The 12412-nt window shown below is 32.2% G+C and overlaps 1 protein-coding gene across 1 annotated transcript; it reads right to left on the reverse strand.

The window, feature by feature from the left end:
• Positions 1 to 1526: 1526 nt before the first annotated feature.
• Positions 1527 to 11368, reverse strand: LOC108219090 (polypyrimidine tract-binding protein homolog 3). The gene is made up of 15 exons (XM_017392353.2): positions 11213 to 11368; positions 10762 to 10830; positions 10160 to 10231; positions 9974 to 10050; positions 9778 to 9859; positions 7434 to 7557; positions 7107 to 7171; positions 6950 to 6999; positions 6774 to 6815; positions 6637 to 6688; positions 6443 to 6500; positions 6336 to 6349; positions 4562 to 4669; positions 4296 to 4439; positions 1527 to 2082 (listed from the first exon to the last, which is right to left on the reverse strand). The coding sequence occupies exons 2-15, from the start codon at positions 10816 to 10818 to the stop codon at positions 1693 to 1695; spliced, it is 1335 nt and encodes a 444-aa protein (XP_017247842.1). The 5' UTR covers positions 10819 to 10830; positions 11213 to 11368; the 3' UTR covers positions 1527 to 1692.
• Between the last annotated feature and the right edge of the window lie 1044 nt (positions 11369 to 12412).

The raw sequence follows: 12412 nt of genomic DNA on the forward strand, positions 1-12412 counted from the left end.
GAGAAAATGACTCAATTGAAATTATAAGCCAACATCATTTTTTCATTTTCATTAGTTTCTGTTTAAATGGTCTCTGTTTTATAATTTATGTAATTTATGTGGGTATATGTGTGTGAGAAAATGACTCAATTGAAATTATAAGCCAACATCACAGTTCGATTTAGGAAAATGATGGACAACTTAATGAAATGTTGAAAGCTATTCTATGTCTTTTATGTTTATATATGCAAATAAAGCAGATTTGATGTTGCTGTCCATGTGAAAGTCAATTGTGATGCTACTATGTCCACAAATAATAGAAGGTTGGATCGCTCAAGATTTGATTGTAATACATTTTACATTAAAGAATTTAGATATTCAATGTGTTAAGAGATTTGAAAACAAAGCGGCTATATGTTTAGCTCATTTTTTGTTTCATAATCAGGTTGTAATTGATACTTAGAGGGTTTGTCACGATTGAGTTTTAGTAATTTATTAAATTCTTCGCTTTTCGTCAAAAAAAAAAAATTGAACAGATTTAAGATATTGTGCTCATGGACACATCATAGAAAAACCTATAGTTTATTACAGTATAAATGTTTTATATAGAGAGGGGAATGTATTGTTATTAACATTTCCCACTAAATTTAGTAATATTTCTTCAAAGAGGATAAGCTTTTCTGTAACAAAATTTGGCTGGGCTTCTATCGGGTCTATTTTATTAATTTATAATGTTCATCAACATTTTGCTTTTTAATCTTTTCATGACATCCCAACTACTGAACCAAACTCTTTCATGATCAAGTACAACTCGATAACGACCATAATATACGTTGTGAAAATGTCGGACCAGGCCAATTTCTATCCCTCTCCACATGTTCGCTATATAATATACACTTGCACATGGCCTGGATGCTTCCTTCAAACATCTCAAAATCAAGTCAGATTCAAATGTGAAGAATTTTATTTATGTTATTTTATTTCGATGGTTAAAATATAATATAACATATATTTCTCCAAAACCCACTAGCGACGCCAGTATATTTTAGTCAAAAAGTTGGATTTCAAATTAGAGTCAATGTTGAAACTGGAAGACATAATAACACTTTCTGTGAAAAAGGCTGTCACAAAAGCATATCAATGGATAACACTTTTAAATAGCTATGATTTTACAAACAGAGAGATACATAACCTTGTCAATAGTGCAAATGCATGGTCAAGGGAGGCCTTCAAAATAAGAACCGATCCACTCTGATAACCTTGTTTTAAACAGAAGGTTAATCGCCAGGAAGAGGTAGAAATAAGTGAAATATCCTTCTTTCTGACACAATTATGGGATGAAGAAGAATTACACTAGATTTTTAATTTAATCATTTTGTTTTCATCCATGTCACTTGTTCATCCTCTCAGTCTTGTTACAAAATCATGAACAGCTTAGTGAAAGTGATATGACCCCATTTCATTTCTCTCAACTTTCAATAATATTTGTTCCTAGAAAACTCAGGTTCGTGTGTATATGAAAGCAAATGACTCCTAGCCTAGAAAGATGAGAAGGAAATCACCATACATAGTCGAGAGCAAAGATATCCACTACAGCATCATGGTAGAGCTAAAGATACAACAGAAGACACAACGTAAGAACAGCTCCTTGTGCCAGAAAATGCCTTAAATTCAATGCCATTAAAAATACCTAATTGTGTTCCACATGCCAGATCATATATTTTGCAACTGAGAAAAGGAAATTCGGATCATTTGACCACCCAGGGATGTAGCATGCTTGCAAACCAGAGCCTCAGTAGCCTGCTCCTCAGTCTCAAACATTACTAGAGCCTGTTTCTTTCCATTCATATCAAAGACTTTAGTGTTGGCAATTGTTCCATGCTCTTCTAGGTGAGTAACGATCTCCTCCTCAGTAACATCTTGCGGAAGGGTAGACAAATGTATCATCTTCGTTGGTGAACAGCAGTAACGGTAATTTTTTGCAGCATTGCGGTTAAAACGGTTGAGATTTGAATTAGAATACTCATGTGTCTCAGTACCGGTTGTAATGTTTGGATGTTTTGAAAAATTCACCTCCAAACGTTTCTCGAATAAGGTTGCCCCCTGCATGATTATGCAGTTTAGTCATTAGATAACAATCACCTAATATGCTATGAAATAAAATCCTAATCTAGTGATCAAAATTATATCAAGGAACAACTGTGACAATAATCTTGAGATAGTTTCTGAATATCATTACAAAAGTTAGCTGAACCAATACCCAGCATGCAGTTTCAACAAGAGATGCACAAAAAACATGAACCCGGTAGCCCGTCCAATCTGGACTTGCAAAAGCCCAAAAAACACCCGGCCCATCGACTCTTATAGTCTTGAACATCTACTAAGCTTTTATTTTCCTTTCCATAGAGAAAAACAAGAGATGCACAAAAAACATGAACCTTGGTAGCCATCCCATCCGGACTTGCAAAAGCCCAAAAAACACCCACCCTGTCAACTTTTATAGTCTCAAAAGATATTGGCTCTGTTTGGAAGTTAGAGGTTTTGGACAAAATTAGAGGTTTGACCACTAGAGTCTGCTAATATTAGTGTTTGGTAGTTAGCGGATTGAAATAGAGGTGTGGATCCAAAAAGCTAATTTTGAAAAAGCTACTTTGGAGAGCTTTTTCGTATAGAGGTTTTGGTTTGTGTCGGAAAAAACTAATCAATTAGTTATTTACCAAACAGTTTTACTAGAAACTGCTAATTCAATCCGCTGGTCAACATCTACTTCAATCAGCTAGTCAAAACATCTAATTCAATCCGCAACAGCTAACCATTAATTCCCAAACAGGGTCATTGTTAAGTGACCCATTCTACAAACATCTCAAGGTGCTAAAAGGAGAGCTTAAAGGATTAATTGAATTCTAACATTTTCCCTCACTTGAAACCCCTTTTTTTTGTCGAGAGTGGTTCACGGACACCCATGTTCGGGGCATAACGTGTTCATGATTAAATACAAGAATATTGGGGGTCATATGAAGTCTAACTCGAATCTCCCGCGAGCCTAAACTCTAATACCATGTTAACTGACCAACCATGTTAACTGACCAGTTCTGCTAAAGCCTCAAGGTGTTAGGAGGATATTTAAAAACTTGCTTGAATTATATCATATAATAAGATTAAGTAGGAAAATTATAATTGTACTCCCAAAGGTCAAGTGATTGATCCCCCTATCTAACTAAATATTATTTTAATTCTGACAAGTATATTCAATTGAACACTATGGCACAAAATCAAATATATTGATGTAGATTAAGGATCTGGAAGAGCAATTTTTACATGAGGCACAGCTCATATAAATCGTATAAGAACTGAAAATAGTTTAGCAAGATAGTTGGAGACAATTTCATCGCATGAATTCTGGACAAATCACATGGATAAACTACATAAGACAAATAACAATTCTAAAGTATATCATGTCTCATATACGGTGAGAGTAAAATGAATATTGTATATAATTAATAATTTAGTGTCACGGGTCAATTCCACTTATCTTTTAAATATAAAAGTTTATTTACATAACATAAAACTATGTTATATATATTTTTTTCTCGTCATAAATAGCCATGAGAGTCATTGGTACAATACTTCAAAATAAGTATTGTAAGACCTTAAAGTTTGGAAAGACGATAAAAGATCAAGATTATATAATAGTACATAATAGCTATCTACATAAGTAATATTTATAGACATAATATAATACATGCTTTAATGGTTTAAACTAAATATTTAAGTAGATTTCCTAAAATAGAACTCTCATTGTAAAATTCGTACTTTTCAATTAGATTAATTGTTAAATCGTCACCGAATTAAAAAATAAATTTGTGAGTTTTGTGTGAGCATTAAACTAGTCAAAATCGTAATTCTAGAACTTAAGTTATGGCCAAAATAGCAATGGTAAAGATGACCAAAACAATTAGAAATTTCTTCCTCCAATTTTATTTTTCCTTTACTTGCTCCAAATTTAACTATAATAAAACATAAATGTGTGTGTGTGTGTGTGTGTGTGTGTGAGAGAGAGAGAGAGAGAGATTATAATGTATGTGTGTGTGTGTGTTAAAATAATTTGAAAAATGCACGAATTATAAGATAAGCAGTACACAAAAATAGCCACAAGAATAAAGTACAAAAGGAGGGCATGTCACATCAAACAAGATCAATCATAATTTAACAGTTTCAAACTATGATATATAAAAAATACTGAACCCATTTGAATAAATAAAAAATCAATAATAACTCTACTCTACAGGAAAGGAGCTATTAACATCAAATCATACCTTCAAAAAATGTACTGCCAACTCAGCCTGAAATCCATCGCCCATCTGAACTAATGCATGATCAGGTTTATTCCTTAGAAGTTTAATTCTCACTATGTTCCCATATAGTGAGAACAAGTTAAATAATTTGTCCTCGTCAATTTTCTGTAGGCAGAATGTCAAAAGGATTAATGTTGTGAATAAAGTAGAGCTTCACAAATGTTTATCAATGCCAGAGATCCTATAAATAATTAGGATAAATATATGTCTGAATGGGACGAACTTACATCAGTGTTTAGATTAGACACCAAAATGGTGCACCTGTCATTCGTTCCAGTTATACCAGGAGGCAGACCACCTCCAAAGGCAGCTGCAATTGCAGCAGCATTGTCCATCTGCATGTACAAAGCCGAACCAGAGATGCTCAGTTAGATAATCCTGATAAGTTATCCATAATACACATATTACACAATGCAAGCACATTGCAAACGGCCGCAACATATCATTTTATGAATATTCACCTACCTATACTTCAAAACCCTTTACCATGTTATGAATTTAATTTTTTTTATGTACCATTATTTCACGTCATTCCAGAATGGCAGAATGTATGGTTTTTCTAATTAAATTACTTCAACATCAATGATTACTGTTCATTAGTAACAATATTATATTTTTTAATTTCAATTTATTACTCTTGTTGGTTACAAGTTACTACTTTGTATTTGCAAAATTGTTTAAGGTAAAGGGAATCTACATAAGGGTAGATAACTTATCAACACAAGCACCCTTGAAATTCACATTTTCAACAACATTTTTGCGTACTGATAAAATGGTTACATAAAAATTATTGAGTATACTATGCTACATAGAAATTGAAATCATATATGATACAATTCTAAAATAAAATAGGATATGAGCCTTAAAATGATTACATAACAATTATTGAGTATACTATGTTACATAGAAATTGAAATCATATATGATACAAATTTAAAGTAAAACAGGATATATATAATTTACAATGTCAAATAATAATATTCTTTACGTGTAAATATTACAAAATTTTGTATACATCCTTGTTATTCTTGATCATTTCATCCGTATGGTTGGATTTGCAAAAAGATTGTTGACAACATGATTAAGGCGCTTGGTTATCTCTTTACCCATTATTTACATTTACATTGAATTTAATTTGTGAATTTTTAAAATTATAAAATTTATTCTCAAATTCTCAAACAAAATTAAGATGCAGTTATAAACTATTTATATTGGATTAATAATTAACCCTGCCCCAACCCATTAATCTTCTTGTTCCACTATTGTACTAGGGGGAGCGGCACAAAGATGATTTGTTATAGACTGTGCTTTCGATATATAATGGATTTAACAAGAACTCAATGCAAGTGTGTGCCTCATCACGTAAGAGTTATACTAAATACTTGGCTCCAAGACCAAACAGATCTTACAGTGAAGTTAATACTATTTTGTTGTGAAAATTTTGATTCTCAGTCGCAGCAATAACAAAATATTCATATATTAAAACAACCAAGAAACATAAGACCCAAAAAGAAAAAGAAAAAAAAAAGTTAGACCACAATATTACATTGAAACTCGTACGTTTAGGAAATAAGCATATGCAATAGAATGTCCATAGGATACTAAGCTAGGAATTAAAACACTAAAAGTAAAAGATTTGTATGGAAATGAAATACGGAACACTGCCTGTCATATAAATGAGTACTTTTCAAGAATGATCAGGAAGAATGTACCTTACTTGTTGCACTTAGGGCAGATCAAGTTAAGGAATCCGATTCTTCATCTTAAGTTTGTTGCTTTCAAGAAAAAGTTTATTAATTATAATTATGTTAATTAAGTATATTGGGAATATATCGGTAAATCTATTTGTGGTTCTAGCAATTCTCTGTGATGAAGTATATTTTAAGCATTATATACCACTAGTAAAAAGAATAAGCAGTTAAGCATGCAGCAGCAGTTACGGCCAGGCTTTGATATATACAACTCAGAAAGATCTTATAGCATGATTAGAGCAATACCCACCTGCGGAAATCCAACTGGGAGAAAAAAGAGGCAAATAAAGAAAGTTAGAATACAGCTGGTGTAGATTAAAAGAGAAACAACAATAATGCAACCAGAAAGATTAGTACCGGGCCTGACTCCAGAAGGTTGAAAGCCATACACACCTCCTGCATCAACATAACCAGGCTAACAAACAAAAAGAAAAAGAAAAAAACATCATAGTTTTAGTGCATAAACGCGGTTCCATATATATATGGTATTGAATTAGGAAATAAACATACGTTCCAAATATATATGGTATTGAATTAGGAAATAAACATACTTGTGAGGATCTGCCCCTCTGTTCTGCAGGAAGGGACGGATTTGTAAAATCCCTGAATCAAGTACAAAGAACATGATGTCAATGACTTGATATAATATCCGACCTTTAAATTAGAATTAATAGGCAAACAGACTTACCTTGATCTCTCATTATTGTAGTTCACCTGTAATTCATCAAGGCTGGAGCAACAAGAGGAATAAAATAGAATAAAATTGTAGATGATGACATCAATGATGAGTTGTGTGTGTGTGTGTGTGTAGAGAGAGAGAGAGAGAGAGAGATGGTGCATGCACATAATTGCTGTGAAACCTACTTTGAGAACTGGATGTCCAGCTGACAGCAGCCATCATATATATTACGGCCCTAAGAAGAAAATAATTTAATAAGATGTCCTCTAAAGAGCCAATATAAACCCAAAACTGTACAATTTTGTTCAGCGTAGTATATGAAGTACAATACAAATTACATACTTGAAGAGAGTTTCTAGCAGTAACAGCACTCTGCTTCAGTTGGAATTGAATTAAAGCTTGAAAACCTATGGAACAGATAATATAAAACGTGTTTTTAGAAACACACTAAGAAGGGTGTTAATTGCTCTTTGACATAGATGAAACAGCTACAACAAATGATCCCAGGTTAAGGGAAACATGGGCATTTCACATCTTAAACATAGATTAAGATTATTAAATTACAAAAAATAAAGGTTGTCATATCCAGCTTTTTATATGCTAAAAAATTTAAAAAAGAAATCATGAGAAAGAGAGACGAAAAGAAGAGAAAACTTGAAGAATTCTGACCAGCTGACTTCTGAAAAGTGACGATCTTCTCCACAAATCCATGAGGAGAAAACACTTGATGCAGCACTTCCACGGTTATAGGGTATAGCATGTGATGGATTGTAACTAAGAGTATTCGATTAGGCTGTGTATCCCAATTTGTCCGACAGCATACCAACATATAGAGAGAAGAGAGAGAAGAGAAGAGAATGAATAGAGAAGAATAGATAGATATAGAGACTTATGTAAACAAATTAATATATCAAATTACCACACATACCACTCCACGTGAAAGAGTAAGAAAAAGGGAAGTACTTTGAGCATAAGTGCTTATATCATTAAGATTAGTCGCAGATGCATATACGGGCAAAAGTTAAACATGTTCATGTTCACAAAACAGTATTACAACGTTAAAAAAGGAGAACAGTCATTTCAGTTTAGCACGGAAGGAAAAATGGTCCAATATGTATCTAGAATACAAACTGATCCCTTCGATCTTATGATAAACGTACTAATCCTTATTCAGTTTTTCCAAGCGACATGGGATTATAAAAAAGGTACATGTTATTCATATTCTTCGCAAAAAAAATTTGTGTAAAAGAACAAAGACATACAAACAAGAAACATGAAAATAACTAAATGAAAGCATCTTTTTTTATGCAATTTAAATTGCGTGAAAAATTTGTAAAACGTTTTTTGTGAAACGTAGGGAGTATAAGAAAAAGAGAGAGGAGAGATTTTTTAGAAGCATATTAAGAAGTTAATTACATTTAAAGGATCTTTATAATAGGTTTCATCTAATAATATCAAGGTAGGTGCTTGAGAATTAATATAATAGTCTTTATTTGTTTTTCATCCACAATTTCACTCATTTGCTAAAGCATCAACTGACACGTAGCTGGAACAACATATATTTGCAATTGTGTGTCCTCATTAAAAGTGGTATAAAATAAAATCATGTTTTAGTAAGCCAGTTATGCACTTACAAGAGTACATTGTAATTTAAGGCTAGTCTTTACTACGGTGCAAATAAAAAATTTAAATTCAAGACGATTTCATTTAGTTTAATGTCTAAAAGAGTATTCTTCACATCTTTAAAGTAGATCATCATATAGTTACAATACTGCAAAATTAGATACTAGGTATGACCTATTAAGATTTGCTACATCAAGATCAAGTTTTAAAATGCCAAAGGAGATGATGAGATGATGATGATGATGATGATAAAGAATAATAAAAATTAAAGGAATTTTATCAGCGGAACACTGCATTCGAGTGCAGGTCAGGTATATATTGCAACAGAGATCAATTAAATTCTCTAATATAACTTTAGCCACTATGCTTCTGTGAGACAGTAATGCAGAAGTATTAACATGCAGATGATAAAATCTTTATAATTACAGCCAGCATCAGGAATGCTATATTTCCAACACGGAACTGGTAGATGCTTAAGTTTTGCCTATAACTTCAGCACCAACAAATTCAATCCGAGATTACAAGAAACTGAGTTTAAGAGCAATGGATAATCAACAGTGTGTGTATGGCTTTCAAATGATAAAGACAGTTGCAGGACATCTCATTAAGAACCATGTTATCGACTATAGGTGCTGATAAGTGAGTATGCAGCCTTTCATGAACATAAATATGCAGAGACTGGCAACAAAGTTATTATATGGATCAACTCAACACGTTTATGGTGCTATAGGGAAATTACATCGTAGATGTACCAGCAATTCTTTAAAAAAGAAAAAGTTTCTTCTGATCAACAGTTTCCATCTTAACAAATTTAGAGATAGTAACGGTGATGGATGTTATCATACTTGTGTTTTTGACAATTGTGCAATATAAATACGAATTTTCTATGGTGTGCCCAAGGGCACACAATAGTCACTAACTCTCATGAAAATTCTAGCTTTTGATTGGTTGATGGATAATAAATGTAAATAGCCCCCCTGCATTCACATCAATTCTACCAATCAAAACAAGCCATTTTCATGAAAGTTGGTGCTTATTGTGTGCCCTTGGGCACACATTAGAAAAACCGATATAAATATAGATTACAGTCGAACAAACTCTTCAACAACTACCTTCTCAGAAACTATATTTAAATTAATAGTAATTCGCTGGATTGAAAAACTTAAATGCATAAATACAAATCACGCATCCTAGTTTTTGGCAGATAAAGGGCAGATAGAAGTTTATTTTCACACTTCCAAGACGAAGCACGGAATTTCAGTGGAAGCATGTCATTTATTTATCCTCTACCCACAAGGCATCATTACCACAAACACTATCAAACACTTCAATGATAAGCTATTTCAACATACACATTCATAAAGGGTTCACACCAATCCAGAATACTAACCTCGTCTCCTCGTCCTTGTGCATTCTGTTCAACAGTAGTTAGTTCTTGGTGAGATGAAAACTGGATGTAAACATTTCTTCCCCTGGACATAGTAGTCAGATATTGAGCAACCAATCAAGATAAATGAAACAACACACTATACACATGGGAAATGGAAAATAGAGTGTGGTTTTAATAATACAAACTGAAAACATACCTTATGCTCGGCTGAACATTTGTGTAGAATTGTAATGCATTCACGGCTGTAGTAACATCTTGCATTTGGAGAAGAGCCTGCACCCGAGGATCCAATATGCAACCAAGTTCGTAAATAAGTTCATTGCTAAACCCTTCCTGGGCCTTGCTAAAAAGAGCTCCTTTTACATGACAGCAGAGAACATACCTGATTTTTTGCACGAAGCATCACCAGTTTGGTAATAACTCCAAAAGGCTGAAACAGCTGAAGCAAATCATTCTGCAGAAACAACGTCATATTAATATTATCAGTATGAGCAAACAATATTAGTTATATATAATATAAGACTCAAGTATTTCCGGTGGATCCAGGAAGCAAGTCTAAGATCCCAAGGTACACCCCACTATAGGTATTAAAATGAACCTGGGAATGCCAGCAAACACACTGTATATATACATGGAGATGTGATAGTTGATCATACTTCCAACCACCACGGGATATTTAACACTTAGATAACTCATTGTAGAATTGTAGAGGTGATGGTAATCCTCCAAGGACTTTGAGTTAATTGTTGCTCCATTCTTTTATCAAATAGAACACGTTTTATGTAGTAAAAAACGTTTACCGTTTTTCAGCTAAACATGAACCTCAATTGCACTGAAAATCTATTTGTTCGACCATCGACTATTTAATTTTTAAAACTTCTCAATAATAAACACACAAAGACCTAAACTTTTATCAAAATAACCACTTACAAACATTATAATCAAGACCTGGAAAATACACTCAACTAAAGAGAAAGAATATACCTCAGAAATCTCATGGCCCACATTGCGCACATGGATAACTTTAGAAGGCTCCGCCATTTGAAAATTTTCCTAAGTAAAAAAGATATCATTACCGTAGAACCGGAATAAATAAACATTCAATAAATAATTTAAAAATTATTTCCAATCCATCCATAACAATAAATACAATGTAATTGTAGCTTCGATACACCAATAATTTTTACGAATTTAATTCTCCGGTACCACGGGTATTCATTCATCGAGGTTTAACTCAGTACACCGAGAAGCAACATAACGCAGATTATCTACTGCCTCTATTCTAAATCATAAAATACATGAGATTAAATTCCAAAGAAAGTACGATTAAGCTGTGAGTGTATCGATAGTGATATCTAAAAATCAATTAAGTGTTCGCATCGAGAGACAACACAAGAGAGTTGAAGTAAAAGATTATATGAATATATTTGTGTACCTCCGGCGATGATTGTGGTGTCTCCGGCGTGAATCGCTGTTGATGTTCACTCTTTCTGTTCTGGTTTTTAGGTCGTCCGGCGGCGCCAATTAAAATTGCTACGTCATATATATCTCTTCGCTGTATCTAATCTATCACTTTATTACTCGCACTATTTTCTGCCTCCCACACATCACATAATTATTATTGCCCTTTTTTCTGTAACTTAACGTTTTATTTTTGTTTTACAAAAATTATTATCTTAAAAAAATACAATCATTATTTATATCATTATTTTTAAGATATAATTTAATTTAAAATATTATTCAATAAATAATTATATTATATAAAATTAATTTAACTACAATTTTAAATATTATTTCATACCAAATATTTATATTATTAGAAAAAATAAATAAATATTTATAACAGTTCCAATTAAAAATATAAAATGAGTATTTATTAATATAATCTGATATTAAAAATTACTTTGTGGTTAGAATGAGATTATCCTAATATTAGTTATATTTTATACTATAAATTAAATTACTTTTTTGTCTCTCTACAAATATTCGCTTAAAATATTATTTGTAATTTAGATCATTCTTTTCAAAATTTGTTATTAAGTTCTGAGAAATCACAACACCCATGTTTTTATTAATTTTGATACAAACATGTTCTCTTTAACTAAGTTTGTATCAAGTCCCGTTTATATCGACGGTCATGATAATATTCCGTCAGACGAATTATTTATGAGAATCACGAGGTTATAAAACCGACATGTACAATCTCAATCTCAGATAAAGATAGTCGATTTCGTTGTTATGATCAATGTGGTACGTTTAAACGGGTATATAATCTATCTTGTATTGTTCCTGACAAAGATGCTAAGTCTTATTCAAATAATTAGTATACCAGTCGAGGGTTGTGTTCAAATGAAGTTGAAAAGGGGAGGTCTATAACTGAATTTGTGAAAAAATAAAAGTCTACTACAAACACAGTCTTATATTGCTAATTGTGACATCGGTTGTAATCTTTTTCCATAATGTCTACAAGATAACTAACGATGAGAATATGATAATAATTTTTTTAAGTGTAACGAACTTCAATATCCATGTGTCTTATTATTATAGTATTTTAATTTATAAAGCTAATATATTGTTTATCTATAAATAATCTTGAAAAAAATAAATTTATATTAATCAAAGGATAAATATATTA

Source organism: Daucus carota, chromosome 4 (genome assembly GCF_001625215.2).
Source record: "Daucus carota subsp. sativus chromosome 4, DH1 v3.0, whole genome shotgun sequence".
Lineage (NCBI taxonomy): Eukaryota > Viridiplantae > Streptophyta > Magnoliopsida > Apiales > Apiaceae > Daucus > Daucus carota.

Coding starts and splice junctions, on each gene's coding strand:
- LOC108219090 (XM_017392353.2), bottom strand. CDS start 10,818: ATGGCGGAGCCTTCTAAAGTTATCCATGTGCGCAATGTGGGCCATGAG. Junction 10,232..10,761: donor TGGGCCATGAGATTTCTGAG/GTATATTCTTTC, acceptor TTGTTTCTGCAG/AATGATTTGCTTCAGCTGTT. Junction 6,816..6,949: donor CTGGACATCCAGTTCTCAAA/GTAGGTTTCACA, acceptor TTGTTGCTCCAG/CCTTGATGAATTACAGGTGA.